The sequence below is a fragment of the Zerene cesonia genome, chromosome 15 (genome assembly GCF_012273895.1).
Source record: "Zerene cesonia ecotype Mississippi chromosome 15, Zerene_cesonia_1.1, whole genome shotgun sequence".
Taxonomy (NCBI): Eukaryota; Metazoa; Arthropoda; class Insecta; order Lepidoptera; family Pieridae; genus Zerene; species Zerene cesonia.
The window spans coordinates 4,440,850-4,460,353 of NC_052116.1; the positions used below are offsets into that span (position 1 = coordinate 4,440,850).

Below are 19,504 nucleotides of genomic sequence, written 5' to 3' on the forward strand. Positions count from 1 at the left end.
CACACTACACAGTGTACAGCTGAAATTTGATTACATAAATCCACTACTGTGAAGCCTAGGGCCCCTAAAAAAATAATTATACAAAAATTCGTTGAAAGTTTTATCTGTTTGTCTCGTAAAACACTTATTTATTATTTTTATCACAAAACCAAACCGTCTTTCAAATTGTTCAAACTAGAGTTCAAATGCAAATGGGGACCACGCGGGAGGCACCATTTTTTGTATAAAAAAGAATCATCAAAATCGGTTCATACGATGAAAAGTTAAACAAACCCAAAAAATCACTTTAAAACTCAAAGTCTGTTTGTTAAAACTCTTTAATATCTGGTCTAGTTTAGGAAATTCTGTCGTTGTTAGATAATCCATTTATGGAGGAAGGCCATTGATATATGGGGGATGAAACCGGGCAGCACGTCTAACATAATTTATTTTAAAACTGGCCAAATTAAGAATCAGAAACAAATAAGTTAAACTAATTAGTAATTTTTGTCATGTCAACGACACAAATTTAAAAGTTATGTATAATTTAAACCACAATTTTTGTTCCGCGAACAGGTTATAAATGGGGTTTCATATCTTTGATACATACTAGATGATGCAGTATACGTAGGTATTGTAATTATTTATCAGGACGAACAAAAAATAATCAGATATTGAATTATTATGAGATAGAGTCTTATTTTCATCAATTGATTAGATAATTATAATTATTTAATAACACTATAATACTTTTGAAAATATAAAAAAATTCTTAATACTTTTGATAATAAAGAATTCCAAGATATTCTTAAGTAATCTGTGTAAAATATTTATCTTGCCTTCAAAGTTCAAACGCACATATTTTTTTTTACAAAAAGTTTGCAGATACTTTTTATAAAAAAAACTACGCTCCAACTACCTTTACAATTGCCGTCAAAATTTCAAATCTTTCACTCCAATCATATTCAAATTGCAACAAACTAAATTAATTTTTAGTGATGTGTCAAAACTCAACCTAACTTTTGAAGTCCTTTTCAATAAAATACCGCAAACCAATAATCGGTTCTAGAAGCAGGTACATCCATTAATATTTATTTTACATCATTTTAAAGTGAGAAGATTTTAAAAAATACTAAGTGTTCAGAAAATCTCGAAAAAGCTTCTCGCAAATATCATTTATATTAACTTACAAAAATTGGGCAGTATTCATAGATGGACCATTGTGCATCAGCACGTTTAAGAAGTAAGCAAAATCTCAAAAACTCGCTGCTTCTCACTCGTAAAAGAACGTAAATAATTTAGTTGCTTTTTTAGTTTTTGCCCTTTTTCTTTCCGTCTTTGTCTACGCAGACTATTCTACTAACTTCAGCGGTTCCACAACTATTGCATTCGCTTCATTTTTGGTCCCCACATGTTTCATCAGTCAATGTAGCAATGCACACATTATGTACTCATTATACCTATTATTTAACCCAAGATCGCCTTCCTGTTTAAAATGTTAATAATGTTTCAATATAAAATATAATATAAATATAAAATAATATAAATCCTTCAAAACATGGCCGCTGCACCCAAGGTTGGCTTCCGGCGAATAACGTAAAGTTTCATTACATCAATTATAACATTTTCAATTACATCCTTAGATACATTATTACGACTAGATCGATAGTCATCATGCAAAGGTTTTGTCGAAAGGGAGGCAGAAAACAGATTGATGAAAAAATATACTAGTTCAGAGTGCTAGCTATACCATCAAATAACTAATAGTACGTACATGGTAAATGATAGTAATCCGCATCAATAGTGAATATAGCTACAGGTATTGATGCTACTGCCTTTATTTGGTATTGGTTTTTGTTGACTTACTTTAATTAAAAAAAAAACTATCCTCGAAAACATTCAAAAGCGAAACATAAATTAATATAAGCGCCACGCACTCATCTTTTAGACGTCGGTGCCAGCCAAGTCTAATGATAGTAGATAATTAATAGATAGATACTACCTCCTTACTACATATTATCACAAGTACAAACTTACTGCGTGTCTGTCTACTGCCTACTTGACTTAGTTATAGTAATTATATTATGTATGTACCTACGTTTCGAAGACGATAATTTGTTTTTCAAAAGTAATTTGTTAGAGAAAATAAATAAACTGTACCTAATATAAACATAACATTATAAAATTTCGATGGGTATATTCACATAGAAATATAGGAGTGGTATTCCAACGAGTTTTTAAAAAAAAATTTATAAGTAGATAAATAAATCATATTCATATTGTTACTTGAGAGCCGAATGTTTATCACGTTTATTTCACGTATAGGTATATGTACTATCAAACGATTTGAAAATGTCCACGTTTATTGATAGGATAAGAGTTATTTATTGTTCTTAATTTTGTTGGAATGAGTTAATTCCAAACTGTTACTATCAACTCTTATCGGCAGATCACAGATATCGAATATTACTTTGTTAAGGTTAATTCTATACAGAAATTGCATAAGAAACTTCTTCCTGATGATTATGCATTGCGTAGTATCTTTTTCTTATAATATAAGAACATAAGCTCTGACATACAGGTGTGGCGTAGTGAATGGATAATATGGTACATGCGAGTAGAGGATGTTCACGTTGTGGCGTCGAACAAAAAAATATATATCCGTAGTAAAAATTCCTAAGTCTAAGAGATACTCGAAGGTTTTTTTTTCATTTTGTACCCCTAAACAGATGTACATCGAATATTTAAACTATGATTTTATGGGGTACATGCATAGCTTTTTTAAATCAATAAAGTCAAGTGTAATTTTTGGCTTATTTTTTCATTAACTTAATCTACGGTGATCTAAAAAACGATAGGGTCATCCGAGTACCAAATGAAGAAATAAATTTCCGAAAAATATATTTATTTCGTCAGCACGCTCGTCTGGTGTCGATCACCCTATTTTTCGATTGAAGCCCACGATCCTAGCCACCACGGTTCTAAAATATACTCAAAAATATTCATTTAATTACTAGGATTTAATGGTTACAGCAAGAAACAGAGAAAAAAAAGAACAATTTATTACATATAATTTACATAAGGTGTTCAAAGCTTTAATATACGCTACACATTTCTCTTTTATGTACTTGCATCTCTGATATCCTCTCTCAGATAATGGGATCTTTGCATCTTCGCTTTGAGGCATCCTCTCAAAAGTAAAATAGTCCACAGATCGAGGGGGCTTTAAAATTGTCTTTAATTCGATCCATAATTTTTTTTTTATTGAGGAAGTCTTGCATAGATACCCACGGATCCTGGGGATGGAGCTGAGCATTATGTCGGATCCTATTGACTTAAACCCCACTGTATGCCGCTTTAGTGTACGGGGCCATGGGACCGCGATGTTTTCGGCGGCAACCTGTCTCAGAACCAAGAGTAGAATTCAATTAGCAATGTGGTATGACCGCTCTCGCCTCGTATGGACAGCATGAGCCGCCTCTGAAAATGGATTTCATCCCCCATCCATTGCCCGACGTCTTTTGTAAATCGATCTAGCACTGTCTATGATGAATGGCTTCACAAAAAAGCACTGAAATGAACCACACGTGTATAAAATGCAGTATCTTCATTATCTTATCTTTTGAAAAATTGATAATGATTTGATCAGTTAATCTCGTTTGTCTGTTTAAATTTAACATATCTACTAAACAGTTTCAAGCGTCTTATTTAATAAAATCATGGACGTGATTTCCTGGTAATTGCTATATATTCAATCAGTAGTTGCGTGAGAAATAGTTAACGGGTTAATTGAGATGCATTATTATCTGTAGCGTCAATAGATTAAAAAGGAAATAAAAGTAGTTACTTACTTCATTTATATATATATTGCATTATAGCATCCAATAGAGCCTTTGACGTTAAAGTCGGGTCGGCGGAGGATAAAGTAAGTAGGTATAATCTTTATTAAATAAAAATAAGTAAGGTCCTGCGACTTTTCAGGATAAAATAAATATTTTTATTAATATAAATTTTTTAAGGCTTGAAAATCTCAAATTTGGTTGGACCAATTAAAATACATTAAACGTATTTTTTTCTATGATCTATAGTTTTAATAATATTTTTAACTAGCACGTACTCGCTACTTCGCTCACGTGAACTTTGGATGTGAACAACTTGAGGATTTCAATAAGATATAAACGTAAAGTATTCTACCTTCCTGAATTTTGCCGCGAAGCTGAAGAGTATACTGAATTATAATTATATACAAAAAAAAATTTTTTCAAGCACTTCTTTATAAACTACTAGCTGCGCCCCGCAGTTTCTCCTGCGTAAGTCCGTATCCCGTAGGAATATCGGAATAAAAAGTTGCATATATGTTATTCTAGTTGTCCAGCTGTCAACGTACCAAATTTCATTACAATCGGTTCTGTAGTTTTTGCGGGAAAGAGTAATCCTTATAAACTTTCGCATTTACATATAATGTTAGTAGTAAAGTAATAGTAATAGTATGTTTGGAGGATAGCAGGATGTTTGGAGGTTTTTCTTTAGAAGTCAAATATCAAAACGTTGCTGATCCTCGAAAATTTAGGATTAAGGTGATCATCATCAGAAAAGCGGCCGATTGTCAGGTTGACATCAGCGGCTAGCGTATGCCCCTTTGACTTGTTTATTGTTATAGAAAAGCATGTCACAAGAAACTAGGTATCTGCACTTTAACTAAAAGGAGAAATTGTTGGGGATGACCTGTTCAGTTACAAACGATCAAATATCCAATTTGTCGTATTCCACCATGTAGGGATTCTGTACCCAAGAATACAAAAATACTGTCTACAGAAATATGGGAATTCATCATTGTATAAATAAAAAACCTCTCCTGAATTTTATTCAAAGCAAAAACGCATAGCGTCAAAATCGAATAATGCATTACGATTGTATGACATTTTTACATGGGAAATTGAATAACTATTGTGGGTCAAATACGACATTCACTGCGGATACTGCAGTTATTTATTTACTTCCATTCATTTTATAAAATGCCTCGTGAAGAACTATCCGGTATCCACCTCGAACATAAAGGAATAGATTTCAATTTATTTGTATGTGGTCCTTGTCAGATAGGAGGTTTTGAATGCCAGCGATATTCTATACTCTATCAATAACTAGTTCGCATCTAGTTTGTCATGAAAGCTAGTTACACCTCTTTCGCTCTTTCTATCAAAAAGATCAATCACATAAGTTTTTTTCAAGTTTCATTTACACTGGTCTGCATCTATACTCAATTAACAGGAAATAATTATTTTTTATATGTAAAAAATAATCTAAATAACTGTTTTATTGATTAAAAAAATCTCTAATAGATCTACATCTTTTACAGAGTAACTTAAAGTAAGTTAAGCCAGGTCTGGTGTAGTATTATTTTATGTGCGGCCGAACCAAGCAACTTGTAATTTAATACATATAGTTGGCGTTTTATGGAAATTTAATTGAAGAGTGGTAAAACGTGCACCAAGCCTTGCACGGTAAAAAGTGGTCATGAATTAAAAATAATGTTTTATATACTATGTTTAACAGCTATAAGTTCGTATTTATTGATACGGGAACGCATTTAACTTTTATAATTGGCTTCATAATATATTTATGTTAAAAAAAAGAAACAACAACTACAACTCATCATATACCTACTATATATATAACGCCAATTAATGGTTTTCAAATTAGATTAATAACAACGAGAGTAGCTAACAAGAGTTTGATAATACACATTGTAAAAATTTTAATTGAACCTCTGTTCCCAAAAAATATTATTTAGGGTTTTAAATGTCGTTGATTAAACTTCACAAGACCAACTAGATTCTTGGGCTTTGTACCAAAGAATTAAGCTATTCCTCCATGGTGGAATACGAGAAATCATTTATGCATTCATTTTATATTAATTATGTAGCTATGTATATAATTCTGAAAAAAGGAGAATAGTTACTCGCTTTGGTGATATTTTACTTTTGTCCTATCGGTTTCACTCTAATTACTTTTCCTATATTTAAAAGCAATATTTCACGCTCACATAAAGATGGCGTTCCGCGATTAAGAGTGGGCGTTTAATACGTAATACCGGCGCACTTGTTGCAAAATAGGGGATGAAGCGCAACAGGTGAACGACGACGGGTAAACGAGCAATTCTTATTTATATTATATCTACTACATTAGCAGAATTAATTAATGTTTACGCTATTCTTTAAAAAAAAAAGATAACAGAAATATTTTAAGTTGTAGTTGTATGACCTATATGGGGATAATGTGCAGACAAAAATTGCACAACAACATGCTCCGTACGTAAGTAACTGGGTGATAAAAAAATAAATATATCGCAATATGCAATAACATGAGGTATCTTAAAAAATAAGTAGAAATGGTCATAAAAAACAAAATAGAGGTTTTTTGTTAAAAATAAAAAGTTGACGAGTTATACGTATCTAAGGCGTAAAATATGTCATGCGTCGTCGAAAAGGCATAGAGTACAAAATTTTGTAGTCCACGCGAGCGAAGCTACGGGCAAGAGCTAGTGAACTATAATACGCCTTATTACACTTAATATATTGCATAGCACAATGAATATATATTTGGCGAAAATTTTCCAAAAGAATTTTGATTGTTACTGCTCTAGTCTCTAGAGGTTGCTTATAAATACGCGAAATGGTAAAAAAATATTTTGAAATTAAAACATGTGTTTTTCGCAAATATTAATGTATTTTATCATATTTTGTATGTGCATCAAAGGGACACTACTATTTGTTTTTATATGCATATGCTCAAAGATTACCAACAGCACAATATCACTGCGAGTATATAATTTTAACATAGATACTACTCTACGCTGTTTACACGAGTTATTGATTTTACAGAATTTTACCTTGATGCACCCACGTAGATTATAAATATTCCCGGAGCTCTAGGAATATTACACAAGACCTTACCGTATTACCGCTAATATGAAAATGGATATTTTAAATAATGTTATTATAACCAATTAGATTTTTATAATCTGAGTAAGTATAACGGATAAAAAAAAAATATTGCTATTTTAGGCGCAAAAATTTTGACGACAAAGTGATTTTGTGACGCCTTTGAGATTGTAAATGATTTATGTAATTAGTGAATATTTATCGGAGTTCTTGTTAGTGATGTGAAGCCAGACTTTAATTTAGTATGTGTTTAGAGTAGAAGAAATAGAGCTGAAAATGAAAATGAAGAGATGTAGAGCCTGTTATGCTAGACAAGAAGACAGTTGAGGTTTCGCTGCTGGCTCGTGGAGTGCGGTGCGGCGCGGTCCGCAAATCGCCAGGCGCCAGTGTGTAGCCATCACAATTCACAACGGATCGAGTAGCCGCCACGGGTGCCTGTGCCGCGCGCTGTCGTTTTATAAACTGACACGTTTACTATTTAGCATCTCGACGCGCTCCACTACGCGGAAACTATCACTTTCGCTACAGTTACAATCACATTTTAACTATGATAACACAGTGAATTTTACTTCAAACACTCTGAGAGTACCACACCACGGCGGCTTTACAAGGTAAGTTCATTTAATCTAAATCGGATAAAAATTAAGCTACGTGTCAGTTTCGAATGCTAAGTGAAAGGCAAATTCATTGTTATAGTATTACAATAGGAAAACATGCATAGTGTCAAGTGTGTGCTAATATAACTTAATAGGATGCGTAGCATTGAAATCAAAATGTTACAGCGTTTTTTCAGGAGACTTGACAAAAAATTTATCAAGCTTTCATATGAGTTACTATAGAACATATATTATATGGAAACTAGTTAAACCTATCGCTCTCCTTGAATAGGTAAAATAATATGAAAGTCAAACGCGAAGTATTATTTCTTAAACCTGTTATTTGATAACATCACACGAACTTTTCTAATTTTGTAGGTGGTTACTGTAATCAAGGTATTAATTGACTGTCAATTATAGATAATGCATTTGTTGTACAAAAAATGTATTTTTATTACTTTAACTCCATTCATTGACTCGTATTATCAAAACAAATAAATGTAAATGTAATGCATAATACACGTCGCAAGAACTGTGATAACGATAGTAAATCCGATTTGTCGATTACTTAAAGCTTGTCATAAATTATGGAAATAATATATCAATGATAATATAACACAGTGGTGAATTAATAACGAACCAAGTTGTTTAAATGTTCCACGAGATTCAGAATAAAGATACGTACTAAATATAATTTGTTTATACATTGAATATGTACAGTCAACCATTTGTGAAACCACAAAATACCAATTCTTTTTTACAGCTTAATCAGGCGGTAGATATTATAATTATTATAGTGTCGATAAAATTTTTAATGAAAACTTTGTGGTGTGATCGTGATTAAATGTGGTATTAAAATAAAATGAATATTGTTTTATTAATGTTGTATAATACGTCGCGGGTCAGCTGTACGAATTTAAACGATTAATTAGTTACATGTTTTTTTAAGCAAGAGATACATAGTTATTTATGGTTTTAATTGCAAACGCTTTTTACTCGGTCTCTTCTCGTTTTCTAAGAGAAATGTATGTTTGCTTTTAATTTCAATTACTTTGAAACGTCAAATAAAGTCTCATGTTCACTTCATTTTGAAGACAGAATATATAATAATGAATAAAAAAAAAACATTGTTTTAATATTCTAAAATTATGTTAACGTTGTAACTTTTATTGTAACTTCCACAATATATACATATATATTATCAGATTTTACAAAAACGAATCAAATAAGTATCTAATTAACTCGTTACTCCTGGATATGTATTATCTGTACTAAAAATAAGCTGAGGTACTTCTATTTACAATAAAACAAAGGATTAAAAAAAGAAAACAAAAGAATATTGAGACATTCACCAAACGTCTTCATAATATATAAAAACTGTAAGACATTTGTTACGCATTTGGAAAACATTAAAAAAATTAAGAAAGGCACAGCAGAAAGCAATTTTGTTGTAATAAAATAACCACAATTGAGAAGCTCTTGTTTTTCAACTTTCATTGCATTACTGCAATCATGACTTGTATTTTGTGGCATTAGCCAAGTTTTTGTGTGCGTTTGAATTAGGTCAGTTTTTCTGTTGAAATGTTTAATAGTTAAAACAGATATAAAACCTCTATTAATTGCAATTAATGTGTTATATCAAATTTTCTACCAAATACTTTACTTAATAATTAATGTGTACATAATCATACCTATAGAATACTGTTTAATTGAATATTAGTCAAATACAATAATAATTAGAAGTGTGCTAAATTAATAAAAAAATATACCAAAATTTTTATTGAAAACAAGCAAAGAAAACACATTTTATGAACTTGAAAACAGTTATAAATTACATCAATTGTTGAATGTTTGATCAGATGAAAATGTTATTACGATTAATATAACAATAGTTTTGCGTGTAATTAATTGTAACATTGATACACGTTCAAGCTGCATGCTTTTCAAACTCACGTACTCTGTAGGTATGTTGTATAATCACGTTCTACTTACGAAATGATTCTTCTCGGATGCATTTGATGAAAGATAGTTATAATGTATATGTGTGCATATGTATATCAATAGAATCAAGCTAGTATTATCTCTATACATATTAAATTCTCGTATCACAATGTTAGTTACCTTACTCCTCCGAAACGGCTTGACTTGTTTTCATGATATTTTGTATGTATATCGGAGAATCGGTAATCATCTATTTTTCAAACCTCTAAATGATAAGAGTAAGGCAGAACAGAATTTGTTGGGTCAGCTAGTGTGTAATAAAATTCATAAAAACTCAGTTGAGGTAGCAACCAATTAATAGTACCTACATACATCTACGAGTATACTGCAATATTTGTTTTACAAAGCTGAAAAGTTTGTTTGTTTGTTTGCTATGTTGTTGTTTATTTGTGTGTTAATTTGTTTGTTTGTTTTGTATTGTATGAAATTTGACAGAGACATAGTTAGATTTTATAGACCCAAAAAAAGGATGAAGGATAATTTTTATCCCGAAATTCCCACCTTAACGGGAACGATTCAGAGGGATCCGAGACTGTAGTTTCGTTTGACTACGCGGCCAAAGCCACGTGCGGAAAGCATAGATTTAATTATTATTATTAAAGCAATGAATTCTTTAATCGATAAATTATTTTTATAGCAAAAAAGTTATACCGGCTAATTGGTATAAATAAATAACAGTAGATACGTCTTACGCTTTACAGATATGTCTAGTATTATTGTGTACAGTCATAATCTTATAGTGACAGTAAAAACTTATGAGGTAACACAAAAAATGCAGTCGAATTGAAAATCTTCTCTTTTTTTAAACTCGGTCAGAAATAAACTAGAAGATGCAGCTTAAACCATTCCATTGATTGTATTCGGTTGAAGAGTGGATATTTTTTTAAGTGCTACAAAGTAGTTTTTTTTCTTCGGTAGACTATATATCATCAACTTTTTTTTATATCTATCCAGTGGAAGTTGTTTGATGAGGTCTATGTCATGCCATGTATACGACACATTTTGTTTCGTATGTTATTTAATTTAAATCAGTGATAGAGCACGAATCCAAAGAAAACTGTATGTTTGTTTGTACACGCTAATCTCCGGAACTACTAGACAGATTTGAATGAAAGTGTTGTGAAGTTTGTATTAACAATATAATAGAGTAGAAAACATCTACAAAAAATAAATAATAAAGTAAATTTTATGTTTTATTATCACTATCCCACAATCAATGCATTTAACGGCACACTTTATTGTATATCATTATTTTTATAAAATTATTACTCTATTGATGTATTGTTGAAGTAAATCTTTATGCTGTATATTTAATTTATAAACACACATTTTGCAAGATCTTAAACATTGTGCTTTTTGCTAATTATTAAATGTTTTATCAAATTTTAGCAATTAATACCCTAAATCGTTATTGAAGATAGTTTATTTTCTATTACAACTGAGCTAGTTGTGAGATAGCCATTTAGTTACAACAAGTTCTAAGTAGGGAAAATGGTCTTCATTACATATCTAATAAAATATTGAAATAAAAAAAAAAATAACAACGTAAATCAAAAGTCAGTCAGTAGTACCACTCCGAACTCTATAATGGGCTCAATGGCAAGCATTTCCTATCAAATACAAAACGAATTACGTCGATTGGTTGAATACCCACAGAATTATCGAGAAAGCGAAACCGAAATATACACAGTGAGTTGAGAACCATCGTCTTTGGAAACGTCGTTTGGAAACAGATCATAATGCATTTCCTACCATTATAATATGTTATACGTAAACTTGTCAACATAGTTACAAAATGATTTAATATGATATGAAATAAATTGAATTATTTTAAAACACGTTTAAGCTCGTGGAATGAAAAAGACTTGTAATCTGATTCGACTTTATTCGATAATCATGTCTCTAGAGAATTTTCTGACTCTATTTTTAAAACAGGTATGGTGTAATGTATGGATAATATAGATAAAATGGTAACCGAGGGTAGAGGACGGTGTGATTAGGTCAGAAAAATACATTTTGTGTTTAAAGTCTCTCGGTTTTGTAGATATTAATGTAGTATAGAAAATTCGGTATTTTGGAAATTTCTAAAGAATTACAAAAATCCTAAAATTTGTCTATTTATCCCTTACTTTATAATTTATTTCTTTATCCCTTACCCCTTCAATAGCGGGCAGCGCATTCTCAGAACAACCTGTTCGAATGTTTATAGCTTAGGTACCTACCATTAGACTAACCACTATCTCGTTGCCCACTATGACAAATAATACATTAGATAACATATAAAAAAAACTGTCGCTTTTTAAATTATTTTATACGAATTTTACTACATACTATATATCTTAATGAATGAACGCTTAAATCTGCTGCGTGACCCATAACACAAGTAAAGAAAAGGATGAAATTTAGTTAAACTTATCATTAAATTTGATTTCTTTATAAATGCAGATAATACAGGGCCTACTACCTTGTTTTATTATCTATTAAATTTCTTCTGAAGCTTACATAAGCGTATTTATAATGTTATGTAATGTTCATGAAAGTAACAAATTATCGTACAGAATATTATGTCTATACGACATTAGGCAACACTGTATTAGGACTGTTTTTATTATTATTAACAAATTTCACTACCTATTAACTTCTAGTGCACTTTTTCCCATATATGCAGTATTCTGGTACACTATAATGGTAACGATAAGCATAAATCGGCTAACGGTGGTAGCAAGGTGAAAGTACCCGCGGGGCGCGATGGCGAAGGCCGACAACCACGCGCTTGCGCGGACGGCCTCACTGACGTAGGCACAGTTAAGATTCGATAATAACAATATATAGTATTAGAGTCCATATATTTTTTACAAATATCTATTGAATAAGTAGAAGAATTAGAGTACATCGATTAGATACGTAGAACGTATTTTCACTGTTTTATATTGATTGTAACGAGGATAGCTTCACTAAAGTATCACCATTTTGACTTTATTCAAAAGTAACTCTGTCTATTTGTCTTTTTTTCTTGATTTGGATGATATTTGATACATTTATCATGTACAATTTAGAACACAAATAAAAGTGTGTGAATATGAAATAGATAATTCGGTGCTTAAATCGACTTAATTTCTTTGTTGTTATAATTTTTTGCAAGAAGTAACCATGATAATATCTAGACTGTTAATTCGCGTATGTACTAGCTGTTTTGCGCAGCTTCGCCCTCGTGGTCGAAAGAAATTTTCACCATGAAATTCTATTTAGACTCCAAACTTTCATTACCTATTTCAATTTTTCGGGGAAAATTTATCTTCTTTGTGCAAAATTTTTGCCCGATCGGGTTTATAAATAGCGATCATAAAATATGACATTGTAACGACAATATGAAAATAATAAAAATTTTATTAATTATACACATGTTAAAAAGCATTATTGTTTATTTTTAATCCAAATAACTTTATCAGATAGATACACGTTGCAGTTTATAGTACGACTGTACCTGCTAGACACTGATATTATATTTACAGACCAGTTGATTACTTTTACAGGGAAAACATTTTTGTACGCAGTCGTCTGAGACTGAATATTTATATTTTATACAAGAAACTGTAAGCGTACGAGCACTCATTGGCCTCGGTGATTATCTACTCTACAATTTAAAATGTCACGAAAATGTCAGCGGTTGATCGTAATTCGCAATCATAAATTCTTTAAGAATTATCCAAGTTAGTACTAATGAAGTTACACGAAACAAGTACTTGCTGTTATCGCTATTATAAGGTACAACACACATACTCAAATATTTAAACACTTTAGGTACCTATTTGTTTCATACAGAGTTTCTTAAATTTGACTTTTGTTAAGGTCAAATTACTCGATAACTCGATAACAAAAAGACACCATATGACAGCTAAGTTTCTTACTTAGTTATTGAAAAAAGCAAAATGTATTTTGATAAAGCAACTGTATAAATAATGACTATGACGTAGGTTATAAAATACTAGTGGTAACAATGTTGTAACGTTCTCAATTCTGAAAAACATATACATGTAATGAATATTAAACATTCTATTAATAAACAATAACTTCAGGTGAAAAATGCACTTGGAATTAATCGTAATCATATTGCATTCTGAATTATATAGGTTTCCAAATACTGAATACTATAAATAATATTATGTATCTAATATATTTACTACGTATGACTAAAAGGTATAAATGTATGTTAGAAAGAACAGTTTCATAGGTCTGGTTGCCTACTTGGCACATCTGCGCACACTGATCGATTGAAGGAACAAATGCACAATGCATAGTCGATCTAGTATATTACAATAATTGATAGCAGGATTTTTCCATATTATACAAACATAATATTAATTAAATTATATTATAGGGACTTATACGCAAACAGGATCTACATTTTTATTTTGGTAGATTGATTATCCGCGAGGCAAATGAAAATTCATTGAAGAAAAATATAACGTAGGCATGGTACCTATGTTATATTTTTCTTTTCCTCTCCAAATTGCTATTAAAGTCGTGGTAGCACAAGTCATACAACTAGTAAAATGGTGGACTAGTAATAAATAAATGTGAAACCACAAATTTCAATCGTAGTTTTTTAATTGATTCATACTACATCAAGATAAAATTGTGTCTTTAAAACAAGAGGAACGAGTTTTATTGCATAAGTTTCCATCGCTAAATATATATTGACTTTGTCTTAGAGTAGGTATCCTGTTGACCTACATTACGATTTTTAACGAATGAAACCAGTCTCCCATAATAATTAAATGTTGTGAATGCAATACACACCATTTATAATAGAGAAAAGATCCAATTATTGTTTTGACAAAATCTAAACCGACCTAAATTTTCAGAATTAGACCAGATTTTAATGGGAGGTACCAGCTTTTAAATAAAAAAGGAAATAACAAAATCATTTGACCCTGTTAAAAGTTATGAGGTAACAAACATTAAAATACCGGCCTATTGATAACATTTCTCCTTCTATCGAAGCCACGTGAACAAAATAACCTTAAAGCACAGGTATACTATACAGAATATATTGATTTGAATATAAACTACATTAAATTTTTTTTAATGTAGTTTATATAAATATACAAATGCTGTATATAATATGAATTAATTATGACTAAATAGATTAAAACATTGGTATGGTAAAGGTATATGATATACAGTAAGTATTAAGTACAATATACATACGCATAGCAATAAATAATCAAGTTTTCCTGGAGTTTGTAAGCAAAATGCAAAACTGCAGATTTTCCAAGAACTATCTTATTGCCCTGAATATTTCATAAAAGTCATGTAATATAAGATTGATTTTACTGGAGTTATATTGTTGATCATAATATTATATTATAAAATCAAGTTTTTATTATTTAGCTTTGCGTAGTAATGCATAGGTAATTTATAACTTCGAAGTCTATCGGCACTCGGCCACATGAATTTATGGCCCTGTCATTTGGTTTTCAAAAAAAAATATTGAATTAGGTTTTAAGCTGAATTATCATACTATCTATAATTTCGTTATTATTAGTAGATGATAGGTGCACTAGTATAGTGGTGAATATGTTAGTTATTGCAGTGAGTGTTTTTTTTTTCAGTGAACATTTTCTGTTATTTTATACGTTATGCATGTTGCTAAGCCAAAGTGCTGGCATGTCAGGTCCCAGAAACACTCGTCTACTTTGTTTGTTCCTCACTAGGCGCCGCGTGGGCGCCACCGGTCGCCAGGCGACGTGGACGCCCGCCGTCTGATCCCCATATCCCGCCCTAATATCTCGCCTTCATCGTTACCTCCCTTTATTCCTACAATTATCATCTAAATTGTCATGTAATTGTTCATTATTAACACGAACAAATTAATATTGATTTCGGAAAAATAATTCACTGTTTAGTTCACTTTGTTGTTTTTATGTGTTATATTCAGTTCTTTAGCATTTGGAAAACATTCACATTCTGCTACACTAAACGATTTACGAAATTTGTAGGAACGTGAGAAATAAAAATTATATCACATGCAGGCATATATAATTGTGCAAATTAAATATAACATTAAATGTGAATATGGCATACTTTTATATATAAATATAAAACACATTAGCTAAGTTAGATACGGCCGTCGTAATATATATTTTTTTAATAAAATTAAATCAATTACTATTCTACCGTGTTAATGCGTGGAGAAATCCTTAGCAACCAATAGTTATTATCGATAATTATACCGTGATCAGAAAATGTAAGAGTTTAGAATTCGTCAATCGTAATTATGGTACCAATAAATAAATAAAAAGTTTAAATTTTATGTATATATATATAAACTTCTCGGTCAATTTATATTTTAAAAAGCATATTTTATCGAATAGAAATAATTGCTAAAGTAACTTGAACTATGGTGTGGATATTTTTATTTGAAACTGACATCTGCTTAATTAATTTTTTTTATCAAATAATAAAATAGAATATTTTATTGTTGACCAAATATACAACAACAAATGAAATTAAATAGAAGATTAGATATTATTTATTTACTTTACTTAATTATTTCTAAATGTTAAGTTAGTACCTACTAACTTAAAAGTATGAAATGACTCATATCTCTTGAACCAAAAGAAACATATAACATATATCTCCTTTGTATAATGGCTGTGGTATTTTGCGCAAAAAAATGACATATGGAATCATAAATTTTTTTTTTCAATAAATTCAGAGCTCAAGATGCCCCAATGGGCGAGCAGCGAGGGAGGAGGCACGGAGGCGGCGTCTCCAAATCAAATGATCCTTTACTATGAAAACCAAGCCTCGGAGTACTATGATAACAAAGCAGAAGATACTGATGTCAAAATAGAAGAAGCTGGAGGTTTGTTGAAAAAATATTGTTGTCATAATTTTTGTCTCACAAGTCACAACGAACACAATCTTACAAAAACATTATTGTTAAGTTATATATCAGTAAAAAAAATATTCATTTGCTCCCTCATTAATACAATGCGAAGTTATAACAAAATGTTATAGATTACATATAATGCACACAAATCCAGCGAACATGACGATACCGATAAGAGCATTACGAAAATCACCCGTAGCCGTGCGTTCAAATCGATTAGTCTGTATTCGCTGTTACGCAAATACGATCAAGCGTGCAGTCGCGTCACGTAACGCCAAAGTTTCGTGTGCCAGCTCTTGCTGCAATGCACAAATCACAAGCTCTCACTTTGTGACTGCCATTTAATTCACGCGGCTTATCAATTAAACCGTCAATCGTCACATGTGACGTACAAGATAAAACACTGACGTTTGCTTGTTCTCGCAGCGTTTACGGAAAGGGTTATCTATCTACATGCTAAACCCACATGGGCCCAGTAAACCTTAACAGCTTTCACTTGTTATATAGAAAAGTAAATGTACAGTTATGAATGTACCTATACAGGACAATTTTATTTATAGTAAAATTTTGTCCATAAATGTAAGAATATGAATGGCGTACTTTAAAAGCATTTATTTAAATGCAAAAACACATTAACATTAACAACATTTTATTACTTTTAATTAGAACTTTAGTTTTGGCAAGAAAATACATTAGGGGTTTCTAATAAATCTCTTTGATAGCTATTTGGGAGCACGAGGCGGGTAGATATCGCAACACTTCGTTGCTATCGAACTATTGACTTTCCCTTTCACTTAGCCACTATAATTTGTTCTAGATTTCTATGATAGCGGCAGCGGTAGTGACGAGCAAGTGACACGGCGGGTGTGCCGGCCTCGGCGAACCGCAGCCAGCTCGTCATCCTCTGGCCATAGCTCCAGCGGCCCTGGGAGGCGCAGGCGTTGCGGTATTTCTGCCAGGGAACGAAACTTACGAAGATTAGAGAGCAATGAACGCGAACGCATGCGGATGCATTCGCTAAACCGCGCGTTTGAAGTAAGCACTCATTATCTAATCGTTTCCAGTAACAAATTATAATTTGTTTTAAGAAGTGATATAATCTTCACCTACGTTTATTTTACAGTTAGGAAAATGCATTTTTGTTACAAACAATCTATAAATCATTTATACATTTATATGAATAAAAGGTTCTATTTCTTTTATTAAAAAAAATGTTTAAGCAATTTTTATAAAATTTTCAGGATCTTCGTCGTGTCATTCCACACGTGAAAAAGGATAACCGAAGTCTATCAAAGATAGAAACTTTAACTCTTGCCAAAAACTATGTAAAAGCCCTCACTAACGCAATATGCACAATGAGGGGAGAAGTTCCTCGTTACCAGTAAGTATCATTAATTTAGATCCGTATCATACTGCATTTTAAAGTTTCTGTTTCATCGCGTTTTGGAGCAAAACACTCTTTCTTTAATACTCTAGAGATATTTGTTGTTTTTCATTAAAAGAAAGAGATTTCCCAAATTATATTATTTTATTAATAATCTTCGATAAAGCATACGCATTATGTTTGTAATGAAATAATAAAATAAATTGTTTATTGACTAAATATTATGTATACATATGACAGGTTAATAAATTTATACCTATTTTTAGATTTAACAGCGACGATGAAAATGTAGAACCGGTTTTTGTTATAACTAGAGATCAGGAACAAAATAATAACGAGCAAGTGGATGAAGAAATAGAAGATTTAACGCCAAACTTATGTCTGTGACGAGATGGTAGACGTGGCTTTACGTCGAGGATACTGCGCTATGATGCTAACTACATCCAAATAATGTTAAATACGTACACAATTTGTGAAATGTAGGTAAGAAAAGAGCAGCGAAGTATTCTTTATATCACTAGCAAGAGAGTACTCGATTATTACGATAACCCGGCAACGTATGGACACCGAGAACAAATATCAACCCCCATAAAATCTTTGCCTAGTCGTAGATGTACTAGAGTACTATATGTGACTATTTGTACAAACGTAGATACGTCAAATACTATTGTGACTGAAAACAAATTTATAAAATGAGTTATGAAGAAATCAACTACAATAGATTTATTTATTTATTGCAAGCACAAACATCGCAATTCAGGGTTTAATATAGCTCTCTGTACTAAATAATTTTTATTTATGTTTATTTTTGAGCTATATTTGGTGCTGTATAAAACTTTCTATAAAAATTTCGTGATCCGTTAAAAAATAGTTATGTTCGTGTTCCTATCATACTGGAACACTGTTGAAATGAAGCAGAGTTGAAAAAATATTACAAACTTTACAATTTATTCATTAAAACAATATATCTCAAAATCTTTGTTTCATTGAACACGTTGTATCTGTACTTTAACAACATATTTTGTGTTTAATCTCTAATGATATGATTGTATTTTTTTTTTATTCTGCCCTACTAAAGGCAACTGAATGACATTTTTTGAAAATGCAATTAACCGCGGTACTCATTGAATTCGATCTCCTTAGTGCCAATTAGTTTGTAGTCCTTGTACTGGTACAGACAACGATTACATTCCAATGCTGTAAAACGTATGTAAAAGTCAATTTTTGTTAGAACATAATATTATTTGTATATGAAAAAAATATATTTTATTATTTATATAGCTTAATTAAAATTATATTAAGTGTTGTATATTGAATGTTATATTATATTGTGCTTCAATGTTTAAATTTGTTTATATGCAATGAAATCTCAATTAAAGTTACCAATGTCTAAGTTACCTACCTAAATAAGTCCAAAAAGTTGGCATTACGATTATGAATCTGCTGATTTTGCATTTTGCCTACAAAATAATATGTTTTAAATGTTGTATGTAGATATTGTGATTTAAATTAAGAATTTGAATGTATTTTACCTTAGCTATAAGGACGACTCGGCACATTCCGAAAAATATTTTAATTAATTAAAATATAAGAAGCAGAGACGACGCCTTTTATTTAAAAATTAGCTTACCTTCGTTTCACGCAAGTATTTTTTTATATATATAACGAATACTAAAAACAGGTCTTCAAGTTCAAAGTACGTATA

The 19,504-nt window shown here is 31.1% G+C and overlaps 1 protein-coding gene across 1 annotated transcript; it reads left to right on the forward strand.

Moving 5' to 3' along the window:
* The first annotated feature begins 7,270 nt into the window (after nt 1–7,270).
* Nucleotides 7,271–19,398, forward strand: LOC119832537 (protein dimmed). The gene is made up of 5 exons (XM_038356200.1): nt 7,271–7,531; nt 16,239–16,388; nt 17,233–17,450; nt 17,657–17,796; nt 18,066–19,398. Exons 2-5 carry the CDS (start codon nt 16,247–16,249, stop codon nt 18,184–18,186), a joined length of 621 nt encoding a protein of 206 aa, XP_038212128.1. The 5' UTR covers nt 7,271–7,531; nt 16,239–16,246; the 3' UTR covers nt 18,187–19,398.
* The last annotated feature ends 106 nt before the right edge of the window (nt 19,399–19,504 follow it).

Bases quoted from the DNA above. Each gene is read 5' to 3' on its own strand.
- LOC119832537 (XM_038356200.1), top strand. From the start codon at position 16,247: ATGCCCCAATGGGCGAGCAGCGAGGGAGGAGGCACGGAGGCGGCGTCT. The intron at 16,389-17,232 runs GTTTGTTGAAAA...AATTTGTTCTAG, and splicing joins CAAAATAGAAGAAGCTGGAG to ATTTCTATGATAGCGGCAGC. The intron at 17,797-18,065 runs GTAAGTATCATT...ACCTATTTTTAG, and splicing joins GGAGAAGTTCCTCGTTACCA to ATTTAACAGCGACGATGAAA.